The sequence below is a fragment of the Neovison vison genome, chromosome 10 (genome assembly GCF_020171115.1).
Source record: "Neovison vison isolate M4711 chromosome 10, ASM_NN_V1, whole genome shotgun sequence".
Taxonomy (NCBI): Eukaryota; Metazoa; Chordata; class Mammalia; order Carnivora; family Mustelidae; genus Neogale; species Neogale vison.
Window position 1 is genome coordinate 9,324,979 of NC_058100.1, and position 27,808 is coordinate 9,352,786.

Here is a 27,808-nt window from a genome sequence, read left to right on the forward strand (position 1 = left end):
ACCCACTGAGCCACCCACCCTGGGATCATGACCTGAGCCGAAAGCAGAGGCTTTAACCCACTGAGCCACCCAGGCGCCCCTGGTGGTACTTTTGACCTTTTCCGTAGTCTTCACTGATTCATTCTCAGTGAACACATCATAAGTGCTTCCTGCCAGCTGCCTTTCTGCTCAGTGGGCCTCGGGAATGTGGCAACAAAACACGGCGTTTCTTCATTTGTTCGACAAATATTTGTGAAGGCCCTACATGTGCCAGAAACTTGTTCTAGGTGCTGGGAATATAGTAATTAAAAACAAAAAAATAGCAAGGAAAGTATAAACCAGTTTGGAGTAAGCCACTTCCAATGAACAAGGGAAAGGCAAAAAAGTACTCCAGGCAGAATGTGCCCGATAGAGGGACGGGTAGATGACTAGTGTGAGGAGTATGGTCCAGTGTTCGCGGCAGAATTCAGCTGGTGGTTCTATCAGTGTTTACTAAAAAATATTTCAATGTTTGAAAAACATTTTTTCAATGTTTGGAAAATTTTATGATGAAATATCATGGGAAAAAAGCTAGAGAAAGAAGGAAGGTGGAGATTGGGGCAAAGTTCATAAAGGATGCGGCATTATCTTACCCTCCTCTTCTTTTTCTATCTCCTTTGCTCTAGGTCCATCCCATTGTCCAAGTTCCAACAGGCTTTATCTTGGGCTATAAAGAGCTCACAAAAGTCTTTGAAGACTGTCAGATCTCTTTAGTGGAGAAACGACATTGGGGAGAAGAGGCAGCCTATGAATCCGCTAAAACCCACCCACCCCACAGCCATGTGGGAAAGCGCCCTCCTTCCAGCTGACCTCTCCCAATCAGGTAGCCACTCTCTCCATCTGAGCCTCCTGTCTGAGCTTCTGTGCAGTTTGGTTTTGGGTAGGGACACGAAATATTTCAGAAGTGAAAAGAACATTGGTGCTTTCTAATGTTCTTGATTTTCTTCAGCAATTAAAAAAATTCTGAATTTAAGGTACCTAAGTTTGAAAATAATGCTGTTGACTTAAGCTCTCTTTTAGCCTGTAGGAGCACATCAACTCATCAGTTCCGGATTCACCGGGGCAGAGGCCAGAAGCTACTGATCTAGTCCTACCTCTCCCCCTCTGTACCCCAACAAAAGTTCCCTCTAGGGTCCCAGCCTTGTAGGAGCCTGTTTTCTTCCATCTCTTGCATAGGGCCTAGACTGTGACAGGAGCTATCTTAAGAACTTTTTTTTTTTTTTTAAGATTTTATTTATTTGGCAGAGAGAGACTGCGAGAGAGGGAACACAAGCAGGGGGGAGTGGGAGAGGGCTAAGCAAGAGCCTGATGTGGGGGCTCCATTCCAGGACACTAGGATCATGACCCCAGTGGAAGGCAGACACTCAAGAACTGAGCCACCCAGGCGCCCCTATTCTAAGAACTTTATCTATAAGAATTCATTTAACGCAACAATCCTTGAACGGAGGTGCCATTATTATTCCCATGTAACAGATGAGAACACTGAGGCACAGGGAGATTATGTAACTCACTTGTGCAACTGCATGTGAATGGAGAAATCCGCCTCCAGAGGTTGAGGCTGCTCTGAGTCCCGGTCGGATCCGGCCTTTCTCATCAAGTCACTAATGGCCCATCTCTGAAAAACCAGTTCACTTAAGGGTATTAATGGGTCAAAATGGCATTAATTACTATTGCAATGTTTCCATAAATTCTAATTCCACAGGAACCTCAGTCTTTGTGACTTCAAACTATGGTTTGAAAGGGCCTTGCTTTTTGGAGGGAGCGCGCCCTTAAGATACCCCCCACCCCCAATACCCTTCTCTAGGGACAAGGACTCTAGGGAGTCGCCTACTAAGGAGGATGGTGTTTCCAAGAGAGGAAATATTTAAAGCCAGAGTCTGACATATTTTGGCAGACTGGCGGGGGAAAATTTTTCATTTGGGGAAAACACAAGTTTTTAGCCTGAATAATGGGCAAATGACCTTAACTCTTTGCTTCGTCTTAACCTTCCATGCTTGTTCGAATTTTGCTTCCCAAACCTGGGGCGTTGGCATTCCGCCCTGCTAGCTCTGTGGCCCCTTTGAAAGAGGGGGGGGCAGCGCACCCAATTAAAGCGCCGAGCGCGTGTTTCTCTGCCCTCGGTCGGCCGGAGGTCCCCGGGGAAAGGGTTAACCCGGCGGGGGGCGGAGGGGGAGGGGAGGGAGGGCCGGGCTCACACCTCTCCCGGAGACCTCGGGCGGCGGCGGGGCCCGGGAGGGGCGGAGGCTGGGGCCGGACGCCTCGCCGCCTCCGCCTCGGCGAATAGCAGCGCGCTGCCCGCCCGGATTGGAGCAGCGGCATCACGCTGACCTCCGCCTGGGCTGTAAACCGAGGCGGCCGCTGCGGGCAGAGGCAGGCTGTCGGCGCCTCGGGGAAAGGCAGCCCCACGGCCGAGCTCCGGGCGGCTCACAGGCAGCCGGGCAGCGCCCAGCGGCGGCCGCGGGGAGCGGGGGAGCCCGACGCGGGCGCGGGCGGGGAGCGTGCGTCGGTCCGCAGCAGCGGGAGGAGGGGCGGCGCCAGCCATGGCCGGGGACAGCGAGCAGACCCTGCAGAACCACCAGCAGCCCAACGGCGGCGAGCCCTTCCTGATCGGCGTCAGCGGGGGCACGGCCAGCGGCAAGGTACGGCGGGGTCGCGGCGCCGCGCTGCGGGGCCCGGGCGGCGGAGCATGTGGCGCGGCCGCGGGCCGTGTCAGTTGCTGCAGCCACCGCGTGGCCCGCGCGCCTCCGCTCCTGGCCGCGCTCCAGCGCCCAGTCTTCCCCGCGCCGACTGCGGGCCGGGCCGGCGGCCGGGCGGGCGGGGGTTCCGGTCCTCGGGGGGCCCGGGGAGGGGGCTGCCGCCGACCCCCGGTCGCGGGGCTGGCGCGCTCCCGCTCGCTCTTCTTCTCCGCTGCGGTAACTCGTGGCTCGGCTCGTATGGGGGCACCGGCCGGCAAGGCGGGTCGGACCGTACTCCGCGGGTCGGACGGTGGGGGAGAGGGCTTGAGGCACGGTCGCCGGCGAGCCCCCGGTGCGCCCCCCACCCCCCCCAGCCCCGCCCGGAGGTCCCGGGGACCCGGGGCGGGGCGAGCCGGGGAGCCGGACCCGGCGGGCTGCGAGAACGCGCGAGGCGGTGTCCCGGGGCCGGGAGCCGGTCGTGGGCCGGGGATTGCAGGGCTTTCTGGGGAAAATCCCGAGCGCCGGCTAGGTGCGGTGACATCAACCGAATGCTCCTCGCCGGGGCTTCTGGTGTTCCACGGTTCTGAGAGGAAGCGTGGCCGGCTTCAATGAGAAAGTTGCACCGGCCCCGGGCCCCTCGGTGTCCGGGGCTTGCGCGTCTTGGGTCCACGGAAAGGGGTCATCCTCTGGGTGTCCGACTCCCCTACGTGCCTTTCTTTGTTTTATCGGCCAGGCAAGGAGAAACTAGGGAAATGGCTTTTTAGCTTTCCCGGGGCTTTTTCTGCAGGTGAAGGGTGGAGTCCTCCCAGATGTTTCTTTCTCTGCTCCCCTGATGCCCCTGAGATGTGGGTGCTTGTTTCCCGGGGCGTTTGGCGACCTCGGGGTGCGGCGGGAGCGCGGGCTCCCTCCACCAGCCGAGCCTGCGGGCCGGGGCTGTGCGCGCCGCGTCTGGCGACGTGGGATGCTGCCTCCCAGGGCCCGGGAGAGCAGAGCAGGAAGGCTGCTTGGCGCCATGAGGAGCGAGCCACGAGGTTCTCGCGCCCGAGCCGACTCCTCCAGCCCCTCCTCCATTTTGGCTTCTCATTTCCCCCTCCAGGTCTGGACTCGCTTGGCGCGTGGGGCCCGGACCCGGCCGCTGGCGCTCGGAAACTTCTTTATTGATCAACTTAATCTCCTGTCTCTAGCTCCCGGGGCTGGGAATCTGGCAGCGTTAGGCCCTCAAAGCTGATGTGGCATTTGCGCCAGGCTGAATGCATTTTTTTTTTTTTCAAATAGTACGTAAAAGCAAAACCCACGATGCCCAGCCCTTTGAGGAAGCTTTCCGTGTTCTTTTAGGACTACCTTTCCTCCCCTCTTTCCATAGCACATGCCTGTTGTATGGGACCTTTTTGTTTTTCATGGCTGTCCCAGCACTCCGAGCATGAAGTCTGACGCATAGTTGGTCCCAAATACTTACCTGAGGTCCGTCCTCCTGGGGGCAGGGAGACTTAAATTGGCAGATGACCGTGGCATATAGAAACAGTGTCCTTGGCAATCATCTAAATGGTAAAGTCATTATAGAGGGGGAAGCTGAGACCCTAAAGGGGGAAATCAGTCCATTCTCCTTGCTTTTGTGGCCCTCAGTCATTTCCTGGTCTCAGTTGATACTCAGTGTTAAGTCCTAAGTGTTACTTCTGTAATGTGTCAAGTGGGAGCTGGTAGTGAGCCATGATGGGAGTAGTAACCGCTGTCCCTGGGATTCTCATCAAGGGGGAAGATTATAGAAACTCTCAAGAAACTCTGTCTTCAAAACCAGATTCTTGTATTTCCTCCAGAAGGATAGGTCTAGAGAGAGCAAGAAGTCAGCTGGAAGGGGGAAAAAAGCAAACAGCGTAAAGCATGTTGTACACTTTGGGCACTGATAAATACTATGTCATTGTCTAAGACTAACCAGTTATTATTTTTTGTTGTTGTTGTTGTAAAAGAAGTCCAAAGGAGCATTGGACTTCCGGAATTCCATATTATAGTCCATTTGCTGCAATTTTATCTTGGTTCTCTTATTCCAGTCCTTAGTGCCTTTCCTGCGAGGAATTAAAAAATTACAAGTTTTTTTTTTCCCTTTTAGAGGATTATCAGCATCAACAGGCTGGACCTCCTTTGGAAGTCTGAGCATAGTAGGGCAAGAGGATCTGGAAGCCAGATTGATCCTCTGTTCACTGGGTTTTTTATTATGTGCCTGTTTAAAGAATTTGGAGGAGGGGCGCCTGGGTGGCTCAGTGGGTTAAGCCGCTGCCTTCGGCTCAGGTCATGATCTCAGGGTCCTGGGATCGAGTCCCGCATCGGGCTTTCTGCTCAGCGGGGAGCCTGCTTCCTCCTCTCTCTCTCTCTGCCTGCCTCTCTGCCTACTTGTGATCTCTCTCTGTCAAATAAATAAATAAAATCTTTTAAAAAAAAATAGAATTTGGAGGAAGCCAGAGGATCCAAGAACATCATCAAGACTGACAATTTTCGAGCTAGAAGGAACCTCAGAGCCCCAACAGTTAGTCCAACACTTAGTCTCATCACTTACAGATGAGGCAAATAATGTATTCAGGTCATATTTTAGGGTTCTAGGCTGGTGCTCTCTGCTGCCTGCTGTTGCTTTGTTAGGGAAGACTTAACTAAGGAAAAGTAAGACTAATGTGCTAGGGGGTGGGGAGGGACGGACACACGTTTACAACCTTCACTTTGGAAAAGGGCTGCTTGGAAATGACCGGGGAATGGTTTCAGAAGTGCTTGATTCAAAGGGAAATGGAAATGCAGATTGCTTTGTACCCTGGGCCCAGCCCTATAGATCTGGAGCCTCCTCCCCCATCCTTCCTTTATAAGAAAAAAACAGCCCCCAGTTCAGTTTCTCTTGAGGGCTCTAATTTATGTTAATGTTGAGGCTGCCCTAAGTACAAGCATTGTCTCTCAGACTAAATTATTTTGGTTGTACAAGGCGAAAATAGTGATTGCAGCTCCGTAGATCACATTTTCCAGTTTGTTTTATAAGTGAGCATGCGTTGAACTTGAGATAAGCTTCACCAGCCTGACCTGGCAAGTCATTGTTAAGAACTCGTCTAAAAATTGTAGTGGGTTGAGAAAGTTGTTCTGATCTGTGTTAAAAACCAGGTTCTCACCTTTCCCCTAAAGGATAGGTGTGGAGAGAGCAGAAAGTCACATTAGCAGAGGGGAAAAAGTGTAAACTTCTCTACCTGCCTGTATGGCTTTGACAGTGGGGGCCGTTCCCTCTTCTTGCTGTGACTTCTTCCTTGGCGGATTAAAATAGCTTCTCCATCTGCTTCTTCACACTGCCATGAGAGTGGGTTTCCTTGGCTCTAGTTCTGACTGTGTCACTGTCTTGTCTGGAAACCTTGGGCCACTCTCCATCGCCCAGACAACAGGTCAAACATTTCAGCACAGCGCACATGCCCTTGACCCCCCAATGTGGTCGCAGACTGTTTAGTGAACATTTCCCCTTCCCCTTGTCACCCCCCCCCCATGCACACAGACACATCTGTAGAGCTGCTTTCACTTACACTTTTGCTCTGGGTCTTGTCCAGAATGACCTATCATCCTTTTAAGCCTTCACTTCTGCAAATATGTCCTCCAGGGAACTCTGTACTCATTTCCTTAGTCAGAATTAACATTGTGTCTCTAATGCTTCCTATAGTTTCACCACATTTTGCCTTGTAATGTGGTTGCGTAGTAGTGTAGGTTACCTGCTGACTCCTTCCCCCCACCCAAAAAGAAGTTTCTGTAAGAGCATCTCCCATATTCGTTATCTGTGCCTTCTGCCCATTTCGGTGTTTGATAACAGCATTGGTGTTTGGTGTTTGTTGGGCTGAGTTAGGCAGACCAAAATTTGTAATGACTCTTTCATTATTTAATTCACTAAACTATTTGAACTAGGATTTGAAGCCACAGTGGAAACCCTGTTTAACTCTGTTATTCATGTTGCAATGACCCAAATATTAAGAGCTCCCAAACCCTAATACATTGGTATTGCTTATTCAGAGCCTAGTAGTTATCTAATATGTACTAAGTAGGTACTCGATAAATGAATGTCATTGTGCAGAATACTGTATTTAGTGGGTTTTTTTTTTTTAAGATTTTATTTATTTGAGAGAGAAAGAGGGAGCATGGAGTGGGGGGAGCCCGATGTCACGTGGGGCTCAATCCCAGGACCCCGGGATCATCTGAGCTGAAGGCAGATGCTTAGCTGACTGAGCCACCCAGGCATCCTATATGAAGTGCTTTTGAGGAGAAGTTGGGATATGAAGATACCTGAGAGAATGTCTCTTGGTATTTACAGTTAAAACTTGCTTAAACCACTTTCACCATCAAGACAGTTTATTTATTTATTTTTAAAAGATTTCTCCCTCTTTCTCTCACTCTCTCTCTTTTTTTTTTCGGAAGTAATTTCTGTACCCAACGATGGGCTCGAACCTGTAACCCTGAGATCGCGAGTTGCTTGTTCTGCTGACTGAGCCATCCAGGTGTCCCCAGGCCAGTTCATCTTAAGAGCGTTGGATTATCTCTTCTTTGAGACCAGGCAGATGTGTTCCCCATTCATGGAAAATGGTGGAAGATGAGGTTAGGAGATTTTTTTTTTTTAAAGATTTTATTTATTTATTTGACAGAGACCACAAGTAGGCAGAGAGAGAGAGAGAGAGAGAGAGAGAAGCAGGCCCCTGCTGAGCAGAGAGCCCTATGCGGGACTCAATCCCAGGACCCTGAGATCATGACCTGAGCCGAAGGCAGCGGCTTAACCCACTGAGCCACCCAGGCTCCCGAGGTTAGGGCGGTTTTTGACTTGCCTGACGTCACGGGCTGGTGAGTGGTACGACTTGGATTGGAAGCCAGAGTTTTCCGGAACCGGTGCTGTTCTGAGCTGTCTCCGCAAGCGGCAGCCAGTCCTCTGCGGTATTTTGGGGGAGGTTGGTCTGAGTGTGTATGAGCAATACAGACCAAGAGGGGAAAACTGCAGTCCCCTGGAGGTGTGGGCTGTCACCTTGGCTCGGCTTGGCCGTGACTCCGCATCTGCTTTTGGAGCACTCTGGAATGTGCTGTGGGCCTCTCCTTGGCTCCATCCCCCTGTTCCTGAGACCTCAGCAGCGATCCCCATCTGGCCAGCCTGTTTGTTCCACACCCTCCTTCTGTGAGGTACTCCCAGAACCAAGGGACTGGTTTGGTCCTGCTCTTTTATTCGGAGCTGGTGCTGTGTGTTTTCTGTCACCCCAAACTCCGGCCATGATGTGACGTGGCCCTGCAGACCTCTTGCCCTTCTCCCCCTTGCTCCCCCTGTTGTAGCCATATTGGCTGCCTGGTGCGCCTGGCTTTCCCCCTGCCCCAGGAATTTCGGCTCCGCAGGAAATTGTCCTGTTTGGTGTGCCGGCACCTAGGACCGTGCCTGGCAGAGGGAAGAAGAAACAGCAGGTCCCGAGGAGTCAAGTGTGTTCCTCTTCTGCTGCTGGTCTTCCCCCAGCTGTGCCTGTGTCAGCTGCCTTCTCTTACATTCCTTGCCTAGCATGTCTTTGAAGTGTGGCTTCTGATGCTCGCTCTCTGTGGTCACCCGACTCCAGCTCTGTGGCATTTGCCGAGATCTTCTGTCTAGATGTCCTCATTTCCTTTGTTGAGTCTTGCTTTTATGAAGTTCTGGGCTGGGGACAGATTGTTGGGGGAGTTTCACTGTTGAGGGCCTGACTCTTCTTGCCATTGGGCTCTCAGATGGTGCTGTTGGACTGTTCTAGATCTGGGAGGTCTTTTAGATGTGTGTCTCAATGTTTGAAACCAGTGAGAAAGCTTGGAGGGTATACTCTAGGTCTCTGCACGCGTGCTTGCTTTTCTTGTCCGTCAAACCATTTTTATCATTAAGCCAGTTTACTGAAGCATGTGATCATCTCTTTCTCATCATAAGTCATGTATACGTATATATGAATTATATAAGTATAATCTCTCTAAAACAAAAATTGGAATTGTAAAACTGAGAAAAATGAAATAAACACTGAAAATGGTGGTTTCTGAGGTGTGGGGTGGCTCAGTCATTGACTGTCTGCCTTTGGCTCAGATCATGATCCCAGGGTCCCGGGATCAAGTCCTGCATCGGGCTTCCTGCTCTGCTCGGGAAGCCTGCTTCTCCCTCTCCTACTCCTCCTGCTTGTGTTCCTCTCTCACTGTCCCTCTCTCAAATGAATAAATAAAATCTTAAAAAAAAAAAAAGGTGGTTTCTTTAATGGTATAAAACCTTTTGATTTTTTTTAAAAAGATTTAAAAAAAATTTATTTGACTGAGAGATACAGAGCGCAAGTAGACAGAGTGACAGGCAGGAGAGGGAGAAGCAGGCTCCCCACTGAGTAGGGAGCCGGATGTGGGGCCTGATCTAGAACCCTGGGATCATGACCTAAGCCAAAGGCAGCAGCTCAACCGTCTGAGCCACCCAGGCATCCCAACCTTTTGATTGTTATTAAAATGGGTGGCTCAGTGGGTTAAGCCTCTGCCTTCAGGCTCAGGTCATGATCCCAGCATCCTGGAATCTAATCCCACATCAGGCTCCTCGCTCAGCAGGGAGCCTGCTTCTCCCTCTGCTTCTGCCTGCCACTCTGTCTGCCTGTGCTCACTCTCTCTGACAAATAAATAAATAAAAAATCTAAAAAAAAAAAGTTTTTTATTTGTGACTAAAGAGTGTTTTATTTTTAAAAATCTTGTTTCATACATGGTGATTCAGGGAACTTGGAAGATCTTCGTGATATTAGTTTTGGTGACTACAAGGCTGAAGGTTTAGTTCTGTTTAGTCCTTTTGGTCCAGATTTAAAGATCATCACCTTTGAAAAAGTTATCTCCTTAAAAGATCCAGGAACAAGAAACTCCCCAGTTTGCAGTGTTTACCAAATCACAATAGTCCCATCCCCCAAAACCATCTAGAAAATTTTGGTCATCTGTCAGCTGTTTTTGCAAATCAAGGTACTCCCTTTAAAGGTTTTTAACTCGGGGATTCAAATTCTACGGAAGGTCCTTATTTTGTAAGTTTTTACAAGTTTCTGTTTATAAATTTTGTAGGTGCACACATAAGTTTTGGCAACAGAGTTGCTTAACAATGGAAACATTTTCAAATCTCTAACATAATTTAATAAATGTATTAACATGTAACATTTATAAATGTATAATATACATTTAATAAATGTATTTGTTTTCTTTTACTCCAGTGTAAAGCCAGAATGTAAAAACTTTATTTACTTGTTTTCTTTTAAGATTTTATTTATTTATTAGAGATTGAGAGAGAGAGAGAGAGAGAGAGAGAGAGAGCAGGAGCAGGCAAAAAGGGAGAGGGAGAAGCCCTGTTGCAGGGTTCATTCCCAGCACCCTGGGATAATGAGAGCCAAAGGCAGATGTCTCATGGACTGAGCCACGCAGGCACCAGTCAGAACCTTATTTTTGAAAGAGAAGTACTTCTAGATGAACAAATAACTGCAAAGTTTACATGAAAATAAAAAGGGAAAGATAGGAGTTTCTAGCTTTTTTTTTTTTTTTTTTTTGGACACAGGGAGAGAGCACAAGCAGGGGGAGTGGGAGAGGGGGAAGCAGGCTCTCTGCTTCCTGATGCAGGAAGCCTGATGCAGGGCTCAATCCCAGCATCCTGGGATCATGATCTGAGCCAAAGGCAGACACTTAGATGCCCTAAAGAGAGGAATATCTAAAAGACAAAAGGTGTTAACAGTTGTCAGGTGTTGACAAAAAAATACTAATCCGTGTTTAGGTCACATGCATGCAGAAGTGAAGTGAACAGGAAAGTGCACCCAGAGAAAGCCAAAGCGTTTACAGTCCTAAAATTACCATCAGTAGACTACTTAACATAATAACCGGAAAAGTCTGAAGAATCCTAGAAAGCTTTGGGGCACCTGGGTGGCTCAGTTGTTCAGCGTCTGCCTTCGGCTCAGCTCATGATCCTAGAGTCCTGGGATTGAGTCCTGCGGCAGGCTCCCTGCCTGGCGGGAAGCCTGCTCCTCCCTCTTCCGTTACCCCTGCTACTGTTCCCTCTCTCACTGTGTCTCTCTCTGTCAAATAAATAAATAAAATCTTAAAAAAAAAAAAAAAAAAAAGAATCCTAGAAAGCATTGAACCTTCTGACCTCTCCTAAGCAGTAATTTGATTAGATATGGGGGCATTGGTTCTAAAGTGGATCACAGGTGCTTTGAGAAATTTTGAATGATGATGGGAGAAAGTGATAATTCCAAAAAAATCGGTTTGCTCTGTTATCTGGCTATTAAAAATGGCCTTTTCGTAGTACATAGTACAAGGAAAAAGCAGTTATTTCCATAGGGTTACAAGCTGTGAAACTGCAGGAAAAGTATCAAGAGTGTCTCTGAACCTCTTATACTTCCTACAGTGACCTTGACTCCCCTGCGTAGTAACCTTGAGTATCCTGTGGAACAGGTGGCCCGCAGGTTTATTCCTGCCCGGTGTGGTCCCCATCTCATTTTTGTGGTACTCTTTTTCACAGGAGTAGTGATACAAGGTTCGGCCACATGCCCTTTGTGTGACTTGTGGAAACATTGGAGGACTTTGGAAGAGTTTAATGTGTGCAGGTAAAGTAGGGTAGTGCTTCTTTATTGTTTTGATCAGTCCCTAAGTGTGCTCTCTTGTCTGAAATTTTGGCCTTTTCCCCTTAGCTGAAGGGCCATTCTGTCATATCCCAACACACCTCCACTGTCAGCCTGTCCTGGGAAGCCCCAAGTCTTGCAGATGTCTCTGACATGGCCTCCATCCCTGTGGTGTAGGGGGAGCTCTGTCTCTGCAGAGCTCTGTCCCATGCAGGTTGGTAAGTCTCAGTCTGTAGAGACCGAGCTTGTGGTAGAAGAGGATACTAGGAGTCCTGACTTGGAATTGCTCTCTGCTCTTCAATTAGCAATAATCGCGCCTCGGATAAACCTCATTGGCTACGATACTGCCACTGCTCTCTGCTCTTCAAACCTGTTTGCATCTCAATAGCTAAAAGAAGTTCTGGAGAATCCTTTATCTCATCGCGTACTTTTGCTGTAAGTGTTTTTCACCCTGATTAAAGAGTTGCAAAGGATATATTTCTGATATATTGTAAATATGGATACTCTGAAATAATGGTTGTTTTAATCTTCTAAGCGTATCTAGTGGGCTCTGCATACTCTAATAATTTGGCCTGTTGTTATTCATTAAAAAATACATGAAAAGGCTCTTATTTGAGCCAGAAAGCTTCGTTTTTTTTTCCTCTACGAAATCACACTTTCAATTCCACTTTACCCATAAAATATTAGCTTACTCTCATCTATTTTTACGCTTGAAAATCTTCTGTTGATCATTCTATCATCCTTACGCAACAAAAATGCATGTGTACATTGGAATGATTTATTTCCTGTTCTAAGTCTCTTCAGTGTTAATTTCTTTCAGATTATATTACTGTCGTTACTGCCATAAGCTAATCAGAACAGGTAGACAAACATTTTGATGAATTCTTAGATACAAAAGGTAGACATTGGTTGGAAAACAACTTGATGAGATAGATGAAACTCTCCCACCCAGTACAACTCATGTGTACTTGTGGGTTATTACGACTTAATGCTAGAGTAAGGTTTGTCTCTTGTAGAGATAGAAGCTTCCAGAAGCCATGCTGACATAAGTGGATGGGAATGGAAGGGCTTTTGTGATGTCAAGGTCACTCAGTTTGTACCTTTCAAAATACATGTCAGAACCCAGGATCTTTGGATGAATCATCCTTTCCGCCCACCTCCTATAATGTTGTCAAAAGCAGGAAGCTGGAGACCTCCAGATTTGTAAAAGGATTTTGTTACATCATTAGCCATTCACTTTTTAGTACCAGCACTTGTATTTCACGTTGCCCCTTCGTCTGGCCACCGATGTAGGGAACACGGCTTCTGGCCTGGCTGTGTCATTACCCACTAGCTGTCTGTTACTACGCATCTCCAGGAGAGGCTCCTGTCATCCCTTAACATTTCTCAGGTCTGTAGCGCGCCTCACGTGTTCTCTGATTGTTTTCTCGCCATTGGTCACACACCAAGTACTTCTTCCATCCGTACCTGCATAACGCACTTGGGATTTGTGATCTTGTGGTGGGGTCCGGAAAGGCTGTTTCCCTGCCCGGTGCCAGCATCCACTTCAGTTGGACATTAACTGGGTTTCTCGTAGATCCTGGGACCTTAGATCTCCCTCTCATAGACGTTGCTGTCTTCCTAGCGTCCTTCCCTTTACCTACCTGCCTTTTTGTTACCTAGGTAACCCCTGCTCATCTTTCTGTATGTGTTCTCGCGTGGTCTCTCCTGGGAAGTCCTCCCGGGCACATTTAGATGTCCCTCTTCTGTGTGGCTGAAGCATCCCAGTAGACCTCAGTCGTAGGATTTCAGTCCACCTGGCTTGCCGAGTCCGCCTCAGAGACTGTTTTCCCTCACTGTTGCCTGAGGCCGGCACACAGGCCAAAAAGCCTAGGTAGGTCCTCAGTAAATATTTGTTGAATAGCCAAATATTAAGGACCCCTTTCTTAGACTCCTTGCCATTTTCTCTTGGGATCTCATCCGGAATCTCAGTATGGCCAGTATTTAACTCTGACCTTATCCTCCCGTGTGTTGAACCTGCAGCCTTCCCAGCCCAGCTGCCGAGAGCTTCATCCTTCTGGTTACGCAGACCTAAATCTTGGGAGTCACTCTTGACTCTCTCTCCCATTGGTTTCCATTCCATGCAGAGGGCTTGCTGGTTCTCCTATCACATCACGTCCCCAGTCTGCCCCTGTTCGCTGTCACTGCTTCCCCCTGGTCCAAGCCATCAACAGCTCAGAGTTGGGTCATTGCCGGCTCCCACTTCTGCCTCTGTCCTTGTATGTTCTGCTGTCCTCACAGCAGCCGGAGTGATCCTGTTCAAGTCAAGGTTGGAGAAGAATTGCTCTGCTCTGCTTAAAACCCTGCAGTAGTTTTTCTGTTTTACTCCCAACAGAGAAGAGTCCTTGCAGAGTTCCACAGGGTCTTCAGGACGGCTTTGCATGGGCTGTTCCTTCTGCCAGGATAGCCCTTCCCTCAGATACCAGCATGGTTGAGTCTCTCACCTCCTCATGGTCACATTATGTAAAATTGAGGGGGTCCTGGGTAGCTCAGGCAGTGGAATGTCTGCCTCTCGGTCGTGGGATCGAGCCTCATGTAGGGCTCTGTGTTCAGCGTAGCCTCTGAGCGTCTCCCTTTGCCTCCAGCTTGTGCGCTCTCTCTCTCAACTAAGTAAATAAATAAAATCTTAAAAAAAATAAAATCACACACAGTAGGCACTCAATTACTTGTTGAATAAATGGTTAAGAATGCATTCCTCCTTTGCTCAGTTATCTCTCCTAATACTGGTTTTCATTGTTCAAACCTGCTTGCTTTGGCGGTTGCCGGGAGATGTGGATAGTTGTCCCTTGGCTGTTCCTGTTTGTACCTCTTGAAGTCCCTTTACGTGGGTAGGATTCCTGGCACATTGCCAGTCTCAGAGCTCAGTGTAGGCTTAGGTTCCTGTTTAATGGTGCGTTTGTAAAAATATGAAATCAGCTGGAGGGTAACTTACATCTTACCAAATTCTTATTACAGTTGTCACTTTAGATGCTTGTTAATATGAACCGGATCTCTACTTTAACTCAAGAAATGCTGTAAAAATACTTACTTATTTGAGAGAGAAACAGCATGAGTTGGGAGGAGAAGAGGGCGCAGACTCCCCGCTGAGCAGGAAGCCTGACGTGGGGCTTGATCCCAGGACCCCGGGATCATGCCCTGAGCCGAAGGCAGACGCTTAACTGACTGAGCCACCCAGGCACGCCTAGAGGAGTTGATCTTTTAAGCCAAAATGATCATCTTCCCTATGTTAGGGGAAGACAGATCCATCATCTCTGGAGAAAAGCTGTTTCTACTGGGGGCAGCTCGCCTTCGTGTGACAACCAGGCCTTCTGTAGCTGGGCTTGGAGCTGGGAAGTGCTAAGGAAATCTGCTGGTGGGGGCCTGGGCGCTTTTCAGCTTCTGAATTTAGTGTGACTTGTAGGCAATAGGATATATCCTAGTTGAGTTGTAGAGATCCTACTGGACAGAGACACTTTCCAGGGCGCCTGGGTGGCTCAGTGGGTTAAGCCTCTGCCTTCGGCTCAGGTCATGATCTCAGGGTCCTGGGATCAAGGCCCTCGTGGGGCTCTCTGCTCAGCGGGGAGCCTGCTTCCCCAGGCTCTCTCTGCCTGCCCCTCTGCCTACTTGTGACCTCTCTCTCCGTCAAATAAATTAAAAAATTAAAAAAAAAAAAAGACACTTTCTGAAGCCATTGTCCTGTTGGGATTATTAATGTTCTTCTTCCTCAACATAGATGATACATAATTACATGTATTATAAAACTTCAGTTTCTGTTATAAAACAGCAGTATTAAGAGCTGAGATGCTGCCATTCAAAACATTTTTATTTATTTATTTATTTTTTTGACCAAAGGAACACAAACACAGTGAACTGGAGTTATTATCGGTCTTAACTGTTCAAGTCGGTTTATGACGGGATCGGCAATGAGAAGCAGTTCTGAGCGGAACTAGAACTCAGAACCCGGGGCGTATACCCAGGGGGGCCGCCGGGAGAGGCCAGCGCCATCTGGGTGCTCCCGGGTTGGCATCTCCACCAACAGCGGCCTTAGAATCAGTGGTCGCTCAGCAGAGCAGCTTTTGTCTCTGGGGGGGGGGCTGCCCAGGATGTGTTTCTCTTGGGTGGCCCTACTGTTGTCTGAGAGAACTTTTTCCCCATGCGTTGAGTCTGGTGAGGAGATTGGCCAAGAGCCTTGCTGTTCAGGGTGAGACCTGTCTCCCGATGGCCTATTGATTTTTCTACAGTTCTTGGCTTTATTTTTCTCCACTTCCTTGGTAGAGAGAGTAAATATTTGAAGACAGGACAGAATAGTATTTGACACATAGTATGGAACACAAGAGTATTCGAACGAGAGAGGCAGTGAGTACTCTTCTGCAAGGAAATGCGGGCCTTCGCGCTCTGCTTGGTTCCTGATGAAGGACGCAGCCCTGAGGGCCTGTGAGCTGGCTGGGCCATTTGGTTTATAGAGGTTTCTAGAGGCCGGGATCAGGAGACGTCTCGCTTGAGGTGCAGAAGCGTGTGTTGTGCAGGTGTCCTCAGAGAAGAGCTACATGAGGCCTGCTGGGAGGCTCCATTTGTGGTCTTGGTGGGGTTTAAGGTCTGAATGGTGTGACAGCATCGAGGCCTTATGAGGCCTCGTGTGGAAAATGCTTTCTTGCCATGAGTCCAGAGAGCTTGATGGGTGGGATGGAGACGGGTTTCAGAGTCCGCCACGCTTGTATCAAACATCCCAGCTTGACCACTTTTTTTTTTTTAAATTTCATTTATTTAATTGAGACAGAACACAAGAGAGCAAGAGCGGGGAGGAGGGGCAGAAGGAGAGGCAGACGCAGACTCCCCGCTGAGCAGGGAGCCCCATGTGGGGCTCGATCCCAGGACCCTGGGATCCTGACCTGAGCCGAAGACAGACGCTTCACTGACTGAGTCACCCGGTTGCCCCCACTTGAATCTGTTTTCTCCTGAGCCTGTTTCTGCATCCGTGAAAGGCAGATACTGCCTGGTTTGGACAGTGGGTGGGAGGAAGCAGAGAGAAAAGTCGCACCAGCTTCCCCATTGTGACGTTTCTGCAGCTGGTGGGACCGCAGTCTGTGCTCTGGGCTGGTGTGTGGCCGTCCTGCTGTCTGTCCTTCTAACCAGCTCCGCTTCCTGGACACGTGAGCCTGGTGTGTCCCAGTGTGGTGTCACTGATAGTGATGAGAACCTGTTAGGACGGTTTGATTTCCACTCACGCTTGTGATGTTACTGGCTGGAGGCAGTGGCCCTTCTTTGCTGATAGCGGGCGCCCAGCTGGCCAGATACTGGCCACTCCCTGCCAGGGGCTGAGGTCACTCTTCTCTCCTTACCAGCTTGCTGGAGGTCTTACCAGTCCTTTTTTGCACTTGTCAAGTTGGAGCTTTTCTTCAGAAGAGTTAAGTGAACTTGGTATGGGAAGAACGGGTTGCTTCCTAACACTCCTTTTTTAAAACCTTCCTAACACTCCTTTTTTAAAACCCTCCTAATGAAAAATGCAACCCATGGGAAAGTTGCACATGAAAAATGGAACCCGTGGGAAAGTTGCACATTTTTCTTTTTTTTTTTTTTTTAAAGATTTTATTTATTTATTTGACAGACAGAGATCACAAGTAGGCAGAGAGGCAGGCAGAGAGTGAGAGGGGGAAGCAGGCTCACTACTGAGCAGGGAACCCGATGCGGGGCTCAATCCCAGGACCCCGGGATCATGACCTGAGCTGAAGGCAGAGGCTTTAACCCACTGAACCACCCAGGCGCCCCGAAAGTTGCACATTTTAAGTGTATTAAATGGTTCAGTGGATTATTCCAACGCGAACACACCTGTGGAAGTCCTCGCCGAGTCCAGGACTCGAGTGTGCCCCACACCGTGGGCAGCCCCCGTGCTCATCACTGCCCTCTCTGATGACCGGGAAGAGAGACAAGGCCTGTTTTATGGCTCTGGGGTTACAAAGACTTGTGTGATTCTAGGAACTTGGTCTTGTATAGAAGAGACATTATAAAAAATTCAGGCATCACGTGCCCAGCAGAATCCTGCCGCTGGTCAAATCCAGATCACAGATGTCTCCTAAAGGGTTTACCGTTGGGGATGCCTGGGTGGCTCAGTGGGTTGAGCTTCTGGCTCTTGGTTTTGGCTCAGGTCATGATCTCAGGGTTCCTTGGGTGGAGCCCCGTGTGGGGCTGTGCGCTCAGCAGGGAGTCTGCTTGAGATTCTCTCCCTCTGCCCCTGCTTGTTTTCTCTTTCTCTCTCTTAAATAAATCTTTAAAAAAAAAAAAAAAAAAGCTTTACCCTTATCTGTCCTCAGAAACAATAGGTCATGTCCTCTTCCATTCATTTGTTCATCCAGAAAATGCTCGATTGCTTATGAAGTGTCAGGTGCTCTGCTAGGTGCTGGGAATAGGGCAGTGCAGTAGATAAAGCCCGTGACCTCGTGGGGCTACGTGGCTGGTCTGACTCATGTCTGCTAACCCAGGGTCCAGCACAGCACCTGACCACGTGGTGGGTGTATAATGCAACGTTTGCCAAGCCCAACTAAACATTCCCTCTTCACTCTCCAGTAGCATTCATCCGTGGGCGGCTGGCAGACCGTGACTGGATCCCCGGGTCCTGCACAACAGGCCACTCCATCTATGTATCCTTAGCCTTGTGCACAGAGAGGACATCGTTCTGGTTATCGAAGTCGTGACAAGGGCCCTGTAAGTGTGTAGTCCGTAAGCAGTCAGAGGCCAAGAGGAGGGAACATGTTAACAGCTGCTGTAAAGCTTTTCTTGCCAAAGTCACCAGTAAGTCCCCAGTCCCCAAGTCCTGTTAAAGTCCTTGATAAGGAGCTCACTTTTCTGTAACATTTGACAATGACCATTTCCTCCAGGAAACTTTATTTCCTTCCCCACTCTTGGCTGGCTTTCTGCCTTGCTCCCTATTTTTTCTCTCTGGGTTCTTGTCTACCTGTGGATGTGTCCTGCCTCAGGACCTTCTGCTCGGGTCAGTGGTTTTCTCCAGCTCCATCTCTGGGTTCTTCCTCTCTCGATGACTCCCACGTTATTTCCTGGCCTGAGTTCTTTCCTGGGTTCCTCTCCCGTTCATCCAGCGGTCCTATGTCACCTCACCTGGTAGCATGCACAGACCTGCACTGTCTATGTTGTGTCTCGGACAAAGGCACGGCCCGGAAACCCTGGGTCCTGCCAGCGTGTCTGCATCTTCTCTCATCCATCCTGGCCCCCCCTGGGGTCCGGTCAGTTCCACTTTCTCACTGTCTCCTGAAATTCACTTCTCTTCCCTACATCAATCATTTCTTGCCACGGTAACTCTCCAGTGGCCAATTTCCCAGCTGCCGGTCTGGACCTTTTTCAAAAACATTCCCCACGTTGCTGTTGGAGCAGAGCAGTCTTTTGAGACAATGCGCCTGTGATCAAGCCTGTCACTCCCCTAAACTTCTCTGGGTGGTTCTTCTTCACCTTCGGTCTTGTCATCAGCACTGCCTGGCCCCCCACCCCCCCCCCACGCCCGCGCCAGCCTTTCGAGCTTAGTCTCTCCAGCCTTCCTTCCTGCCGCCCTCCTTGTGCCATCCTGTCCTTTCCCAAAACGCATTGTCAGCTCCTTCCTGTTCCCAGATGGCAGAGCGCTCACCTCCATACCTCTGGACATGTTGCTGCTTCTGCTTCATTGACATGCTGTCCCCTCCTCTTTTGTCTGGTAACTTCAAAGCCCAAGGAAGTGTGTCTGTCAGTTCCCTGCTATCTGAACCCAGGTGCCTATCCTGTGTTTTCCCCCCTGCAGCCCTAAGTGTTGCCGGCCACTGTTTGTCTTTCCAGGAGACTGAGAGTTTTAAGAGCAGCTGCCTTCTTTTTTTTTTTTTTTTTTTAATTAAAAAATTTTTTTTAAAAACCTTTATTTGGGGCATCTGGGTGGCTCAGTGGGTTATGCCTCTGCCTTCGGCTCAGGTCATGATCTCAGGGTCGTGGGATCGGGCCCCACATCGGGCTGTCTGCTCAGTGGGCAGCCTGCTTCCTGCTCTCTCTCTGCCTGCCTCTCTGCCTATCTTAAAAAAAAAAGATTTTATTTTTTTGAGAGAGTGAGCAAGAGAGAGAGAGCATGTGCAGGGGGAGGGGAAGAAGGAGACTCCCCTTTTGAGCAGGGAGCCCGATATGGGACCCAATCCCAGGGCTCTGGGCTCGTGGCTGGAGCTGGAGGCAGTCACCGAATCGACTGAGCCTCCCAGGTGCCCCAAGAGTAGTGTCTTTCAGGCGCCTGGGTGGCTCAGTGGATTAAAGCCTCTGCCTTCAGCTCGGGTCATGATCCCAGCGTCCTGGGATCGAGTCCCGCATCAGGCTTTCTGCTCAGTGGGGAGCCTGCTTCTCCGTCTCTCTCTGCCTGCATCTCTGCCTACTTGTGATCTCTGTTTGTCAAAAAATTAATTAAAAAAAAAACTTTAAAAAATAGTAGTGTCTTTCATCTCTACCCTCTGTGCTTAGAATATCATAGGTGCTCAGAAATACTTGAGGGAGGGTAAAGAGGTGTTTTTGTTTTCTTTTTTTGCCACGAGCTGCAGGATGGGGGTCATACGGAATTCATCTGGCTTTTTTTTTTTTTTTGGTGGGTTTTTGTTTTGTTTTGTTTGTTTGTTTTGTTTTGTTTTTTGTTTTTTGCTTTTATTTTGTTTGTCTTGGGCTTTTCATCTGAATTTGAGATCTGAAAAGTTAATCTCACATCTGCGGTTCTTGGTGGGTAATGCTTCTGATCGTCATGGTGGTGGTTCTCCCCGGAGCTGAACATGAGGCTAGCGTGGGTGAGAACGGTTCTGGCGGGAGGCACACCTGTTTATTTTGGGAACGGTCTGCCCTCTGCCTTGACTGTCTCCTGAGTCGGGCTTCACAAGTGTGTAGGTGTGTGGAGCGGGGGGGGGGGGGGGGGGGGGGGTTGTTAGACGTGGGCGGAGGGATGGCAGACGGACTTCTCTGTGTTGCTTTGGAACACAGGACTAGTGCAGAAAGACTTCGACCTTGTGAGGTTAAAAACTATTAGTTTACATGAAGAATTCTTGTATTTCAGTGTGAATACTCAGCTTTAAGTGAACCCTGCATTTATAGCAAAAACCAGAGCTGTCGGGCTTTTAGGCAGATGTTTGAGTTTCAGGTTTGAATGGAGGTGTTTTGAGGGGGGGCGCAGATTTTTAATTTAGTGGAAATAACTTTCATCGTGTTTTGCCCTTTTTCTTTCTCAATCAAAAGTGATACACGCTCTTGCAAAACATTGACGTCATACTAGTGGATCCGCTCGGCATCCCACTGCCTTATTTTATTTCCTTATTTGATGCCACCCGAGATTATTTATATGTGTGTTCGTTACCTGTTTCCTTTCAAAATCCGTCTACTACTAACGGCTCCCTCTCTGAGCACACACCCAGCCCTCGGTGCCATTCTCCCGCATTCTAGCTCCTTTAATTCCTCAAAAGCCCCAACGGCTAAATTACTAGGATCGTCTCCAATTCCCAGATGAGGCGATAGCAGCCCAGGGAAGCGGAGCAGCCCAGGGAAGCGGAGCAGCTGTCTGGCGCAGGCAGCGCTAAGTGGCGGGACTGGGGTTTAGCCCGGAGCCGCCTCGCTCGTGGAGTCCACTCCCCTCTACCCAGTCTGCGTGTAACCTCACGTCTCAGATCCTCGGACAGTCTGGTTGTCTTCCCCAACCCAAAGCTCTTTCTTTTCAATTACAAACATACGCCTACTCACAGATAGAGTCTTGCCTCTCTTGGGAAACAGTTCTTTTTCCTTCCATGACCCCCTGGGGGGCCCTTCCCTAGAGGTGTGACATTATCTGAACTCTGCAAAATGAACAGGATCCGAGGTCAATTTATGTTACCGAAATGTCAGTCTCCTTGAGATTTGGGAAACATTTTAGCCTCATCAGCAGTGTCCTGGGGAGAGGGCTGGGCTTCAGAGGGCCGCTGCCAGGTCTTGCTATTGATTTTTCCTGGTAGGTAAGATGTCATCCCTATAAAGAAAGTCCGTGTCACTGAATTCTAAGCATGTGGCTGACTTGGAATTCTGAGCACCCTGGTTACTGACTGTGATCTTTTTTCTGGTTCCTAGAATTGGGCTGATGAGGAAAAAGACCACTTAAAAATTTTTCTGTAATATTTTATGGTAATATTTGGAAGGTGGTTAAGTCTTGTCTTTCCTTTTCTTCTCCTCCAGTGGGAGCACAGGGTTGTCCTATGGGGCAGGGGTTCTTAGATCAGCCTGGGGTCCGTGGATGGGCTTCAGAAGGGTGTCAGGCTCTTGAGATATGCGTGCAGATTTTTGTCAAGGGCGCACGTTTTGCTGGGGCAGCATTCCAGCCCAGAACCGTGAGAACAGCAAACAGTCGTCTTCGATATGAGCATTAACACACTCTCCATCCCAGGCTGCAAGAATCCTGGAAACTGGCTCGATTTAAAGATTAGAAATCTTCCCTCCCCACCCCCAGTCTCAGAAAATGAGGTGGTGTGACTAAAACTCTGGAGAGGGGGGGCGCCTGGGGCTCAGTGGGTTATGCCTCTGCCTTCGGCTCAGGTCATGATCTCAGGGTCCTGGGATCGAGACCCGGATCGGGCTCTCTGCTCCGCAGTGAGCCTGCTTCCCCCTCTCTCTGCCTGCATCTCTGCCTACTTGTGATCTCTGTCTGTCAAATAAATAAATAAAATCTTAAAAAAAAAATAAAACTCTGGAGAGGGCAGTTTGGACTTTTCTTCATTAGGACACAGGAGTTCTCACTAATTGAGTGGATATATGGGCTCAGCCTGTTCTGGGGACGGGGTACCTATTCAAATTAAATAATCACGTTTTGGTGTGGCCCTACTGTTAGGCTTCCTTTGTCCGCATCTGAGTTTTCTGTCATGGGGACTGGAAGTAGCTCCCACCCTCATGTGTAACTGGCTCCTCTTATTTCCACTTGCCGCTGCTTGTGTGCACGTACATGATTAAAAACTTAACCTGGGGGCACCTGGGTGGCTCAGTTGGTTAGGTGTCTGACTCTTGAATTTGACTCAGGTCATGACATCAGGATTGTGAGATCGAGCCCCATGTCGGGCTCTGTGCTGAGCATGGAGCCTGCTTGATATTCTCTCCCCTCCTCTGTCCCCCCCTCTTAAAAAAAAAGATTTAACTTTTATACTATTACTTTAGTAGACATTTTAAAAAGTATATGGTGGGACTCCCGGGTGGCTCAGTCAGTTAAGTGCCTTCGGCTCGATTGCAGGGTCCTGGGATCAAGCCCCATGGCAGGCTTCCTGCTCAGCTGAGTGTCTGCTTCTCCCTCTCCCAAACTACCCCCCACCGCGTGTGCTCCCCCAACCTCAGATAAATATATAAAATCTTTGGTGGGTGCCTGGGTGGCTTAGTCGGTTAAGTGTCTGACTTTGGCTCAGGTCATGATCTCAGGGTCCTGGGGTGGAGTCGTACATCGGCTCCCCTTTCAGCAGGGAGCCTGCTTATCCCTCTGTTCCTCCCTCCACTTGTTCGCTCTCAAATAAATAAAATCTTTAAATAAATTAAATAAATTAAATCTTTAAAAATAAAAAAAATTTGAAAAGTATATGGTATAAAAAGATAGTATTGGGTGGCTCTATTGGTTAAGTGTCTGCCTTTGGCTAAAGTCATGATCCCAGGATCCTGGGTCGAGCCCTGCCTGCATCGGGCTCCCTGCTCGGTGGAGAGCCTGCTTTTCCCTCTCACTCTGTCTGCCACTCTGCCTGCTTATACTCTCTGCCAAATTAATAAAATCTTAAAAAAAAAAAAAAGATTATACTGTCTCAGCTCTGCCACTTCTAGTGCAAGTAACTTGGCTGTGTGCCCCATTTTCCTCATCTGTAAGATGGGTACAGAATAGTAGCCTGCCTCTCAAGGGTTGGAAGGATTATATGAAGTAATACAGAGAAAGCAATTGACATGCTGTTTGGTCAATGGGAAATAGCCAGTCAGTGTTAGTTGTTATGAAGATCATGATAGTCAGGACCTCTACCCCCCCTTCACTGTGAGGCAAGAAACCGGTCGGCTCTCCTACATCCCATTCCATTTTCCAGATATTGCCACTTTCTGTTGCTTTGTTCTTTCCTCCTTTTATTTGTCTCCATATCACATGGCATTCTGACCCCCCCTATTTATTTATTTATTTATTTGACAGAAAGATAGAATGAGAGGGAATGCAAGCAAGGGGAGTAGGAGAGGGAGAAGCAACCTCCCTGCTGAGCAGGGAGCCGGACACGGGGCTCAGTCCCAGGACCCTGGGATCATGACCTGAGCCCAAGGCAGACACTTAACCGACTGAGCCACCTGGGCACCCCTGATTTCCCTCTCTCAATACCAGGCATTCATTATTGACTTCCTATGGGAGGTGATTAGGGACCCCTCCTAATCACCTAACCCTAATGATTAGGGTGGGTGATTAGGGTTTAAGGGACAACTTTTCCCTTCCCCCCATGTCCTCCTCTTAGTCTGCTGTGATTCTGTCACGGCGGGTTCGAGCGACATGCAGTGTTCTACATTACGGTCACATAAACACTGTTCAGAGCTGAGTCACGAGATCACACATGCAAGAGTGTTGGATGTTATCGAACATTTGAACTGCGGCTCTGAGTTGAAGAAAGCCAGAATGGGGAATCGTTGAGTTGCCTTTCATTACAAGTGAAGTTAAAGCCAGCCACGTGGTTGCTGTCTCTTCAGGTTTCTTCTGTGACACGCTTGTTGTTCTCCTCTAGTGATCAGTCCATTCGTTCTAGAATCTTAGAAGAACTGGTAGAAGTTAAGCTCCTAGAAGAAACGGGACAGTTAAGACAGACCTGGAATTTGGGGTAACGCTGCACGATCCTTAGGTCTGTGTCAGCTTTCGGGACTGGCGGCCCTTCATGTTCTTACCCTTAGGCTGCTGTCGTCTGCGGCTAGAAAGCTCCACGGTGGGTCACAGCGAGGCACAGAGACGGGGCTGCTGACTCCGTGGAGGTGGAACAAAATAACCCAGTGTGAGGAAAGGCAGAGGAACGTGGTTACGGAAAGTAAGAACAATAACGGGGAAGAGCAATTTTCTTAAAAGTGCCCTCAGGAGGAGGACTAGGCAGATTCCCGTTGGTGGAAGTCAGGATTGATTTACTTGGTACAGGTTACCGGGGTGGGGGGACGGGCGGGGAATAAGGAAAAAGGTGGAGTTTGTGGTTTTGTGGTTCCCTTGTGTTTACCGGTGAACCTGGTCGAGGAGGTCAGGTGTCCTGTTCCAGGAGGTGTCCTGCACTGAGAGTCACAACGGGAGGCAAAGCCTTATGTTCCGGATCCGGGAAGGAGTGGGGAAACCCGGAACAAAGTGGAGTTTCTTTCTGGAGCCACAGTAATGGCCCTAATGTCGGTGGTGTTCCTCGTGGCAACTTGGTTCTGGGACTTTCTGGCCTCAGAGATTTCCAGGGAAGGGGGCAGGGTTTGGTGGTTGGGAGGTGGTACAGAAGTGAGAGGAGAAACCCAGTGCTTGCATACTAGCTGGAGTTAAATTAAATTAATTAAGTAATTAATTTATTTTTTACTAGGTATAGTTTTAAACAAAATTAGAAGATCCAACATGGACAGGAAAATGAGATGAACCTCTGCATCAGACAAGTTCCTTTCCCCATCTCGGGCTTTCAAAATTTGTGTTGGGAGTTAATGGCCAGTTTTATAGGGTGATGGTAGTGAGGGAATCTGGAAGATCTGTAAAAACTGGAAAAGCTAGTTTTCGACAGGAAAACCTGTCCTTTGGACTGAGTCGCAGAGTTTTCTTGTTCGAGGTCGTTTTTCTGTGCTTCCTGCTCCCGGTGTGGTGCCTCCACTCCGTATTTCCCCCCAGCCTGGGGCCGGGTCTTGCTGAAAGCTGCCTGCGAGTCATAAGCTTCTGCACCTCCGTCATCTTCTGCGTGGACTAAGTGTGATGAACAGGACCGCGACTCAGAGATGGACTGTCTCGCAGGAGAGAGAGTCGATGTGGGGGGACCCGGAAATGGTAGGAAGGGCAGAGAACCTACGATCTCTCCGGGCCCCAGAACAGTCGCCTGGTGCTTATTACCAGGTGGCGGAACCAGCAGTGGCACAGACTGTCGTCATGTTCCTCCCCACACCCTAACTAACTATGTCTCCCTTGGGTATTTCACAGCCCGGGTCGCGTGAGTCACCTTCCTGGGAGCTCTTCACTAGCATTCAAGGCTCTTTGGAGCCACGCAGGGCTTCTGGAATGTCTGTTTTGTTTCTTAAGATTTTATTTATTTATTTGACAGGCAGAGATCACAAGTAGGCAGAGAGGCAGGCAGAGAGAGAGAGAGGAAGGGAAACAGGCTCCCCGCTGAGCGTAGAGCCCGATGCGGGGCTTGATCCCAGGACCCTGGGACCATGACCCGAGCCGAAGTCAGAGGCTTTAACCCATTGAGCCACCCAGGTGCCCCTGGAATGTCTGTTGATGAGAGGGTCGGACCGAGTTCACTTGAATGTCAGGTTTCCTCTTGTGAAGTGTCTTCCGTAGCAGAGCGTCTGGGGTCCTGAGCCTCCTCCAGCCTGGCCAGCCGTGAGTGCAGTCCGAATCCCGTGCTCTCTGGCAGCTGTGAACCTTAGGGCCCCTTTCACGGCTGCCTTCCCTTTGACCCTGAGGGAGAGGCAGGAAGGAGTGAAGCCGGGGATTCTGGAATGGTTTTATCCCGGCACCTTGGAGCGCCGCGGAGACCTGAGAATCCCTGTGCCGTCCCCGCAGAAAGTTTGGGCCTGGCTTCCGAACCAGTCCTGCAGGAGGGGACGGGAACTTGGGCCTGGGGGCCTGGGATGGCCATTCACTCCGTTGGGGTAATTCCACGTGGGTGTGGGAAGGGGAACTGTGCTTTCTCTCTAGGACTTGATCACTCCAATAAAACAGAGGACTGACGGGTAGTATTAAGTCCCCATTACTGACCTGACCAGTGCAGCCTTGTACCAGTGTGCAGGTGGTGGTAACAGTGTGCAGGTGGCGTTAACTGTGTGCAGGTGGTTACCTGTGAACCTCTTAGCGTCAGACCCGTACCGCACCGTGCCGGCAGCCTTTTCTGTGAACCGTATCTCCAGCCTGGGGCCCTAACCTCTGCTCTTAGAGTTAGTTCCTGGCTCACTCAGTATTTTATTTTATTTTGTTTTGTCTTGTCTTTCTTATCCCGACCCTGACCTTATGACCTGAGCCGAAATCACAAGACGGTGCTCAACTGACTGAGCCACCCAGGCACCCCTTGGTTTTTTTGCTTTCTAAGAGATTTTATTTTTAGGCTGCTTGGGCGTGAAGCATCCTGCTGAAGATTCTCTCCCCCTCTCTCAGACACACCTTCCCTTGCTCACGCACGGGCACTCACTCTCTCTAAAAAGAACAATTTTAATTCATCTCTGCACCCAGTGTGGGGCTCGCTGTCTTCAGTCACTGCGCCGGCCGGGCACCCCGGTCTGTCTTCTTCCATGTAATTTTTGAATCTCTTTAGATTAAAAAAATCTGCCTTTTCCTGTATTTATGTCCATGTTTGTTCTGCCTTTCACCCCGAAGCTGCTCCCCACTAGCCTTCACTACCCCACACCTTTTCTAGTCCGTAGGTAATACCTTTTCTTTACTCCAGTTCTCAAATGCTTTCCTTTGGGCTTCTGGGTTTCCCGTAGCTCCCTAACACTTCTACACCCTGCTTTCAGAGCACCTGGCTGACATTTCAACTGGGTTTGGAAAGTTAAATTCTCTTCTGAAGATTCTGAACAAGAATTCAGCCAAGTGGATTTGAAGATCTCATGGGCTTTATTACGTGATCCATGAATGGACGGCATCCCATCTCAAGGGGAGGTGTCTTTGGGGGAGTTGTACAAAATGGAAGGTTTTTTCTTTTTTCTTTTTTTTTTAAAAAGATTTTATTTATTCATTTTGACAGAGAGAAATCACAAGTAGACAGAGAGGCAGGCAGAGAGAGAGAGAGGGAAGCAGGCTCCCTGCTGAGCAGAGAGCCCGATGCGGGACTCGATCCCAGGACCCTGAGATCATGACCTGAGCCGAAGGCAGCGGCTTAACCCACTGAGCCACCCAGGCGCCCCGGAAGGTTTTTTCTTTTAATAGGAACGGGGAGTGAGGGCAAGGAAATTATTAGCAAGAGAAAAGACTGTTCCAGGCAAGGTCACCTTCCCTTAGGGGAAGGACTGGGGGGGTCTTAATTAGGTGGGTCACACCACAGCTTCCTTGGGGGGCTGGAGGGGGCCCCTGAGACACAGTCTCTCATTGGTGCTCATCAGAAAATTAATGACTGATGGGCTAAGACCACTTTTCTGGGGAAGGTGGAAACCACTATTAGGTCTTAAGCCCCGGCCTGGCCCAAGTGAACCCATTTTGGGGCTGTGGTTTTCTTTTTTAAACAGGTGTTACTAATAATTTGCTAAATGCCTTGAACACATGCACACTGAAGAGAGAAGGGACAGAAATCTGGAAAGTGTCTCATGGAGGGGTGAAATGAGCATTGCCTTTTT

General features: G+C 49.2%; 1 protein-coding gene and 1 pseudogene across 1 annotated transcript in view; one reads left to right on the forward strand and one right to left on the reverse strand.

The window, feature by feature from the left end:
- Positions 1–2,341: 2,341 nt before the first annotated feature.
- UCK2 (uridine-cytidine kinase 2) overlaps positions 2,342–27,808 on the forward strand; it is a 74,790-nt gene continuing 49,323 nt past the window's right edge. Inside the window, exon 1 of the mRNA XM_044266782.1 lies at positions 2,342–2,657. Within this exon, the coding sequence (XP_044122717.1) occupies positions 2,559–2,657 (99 nt within the window). The 5' untranslated portion in view covers positions 2,342–2,558. The remainder of the gene's footprint in view (positions 2,658–27,808) is intronic.
- On the reverse strand, positions 11,572–11,655 carry LOC122918902 (annotated as a pseudogene).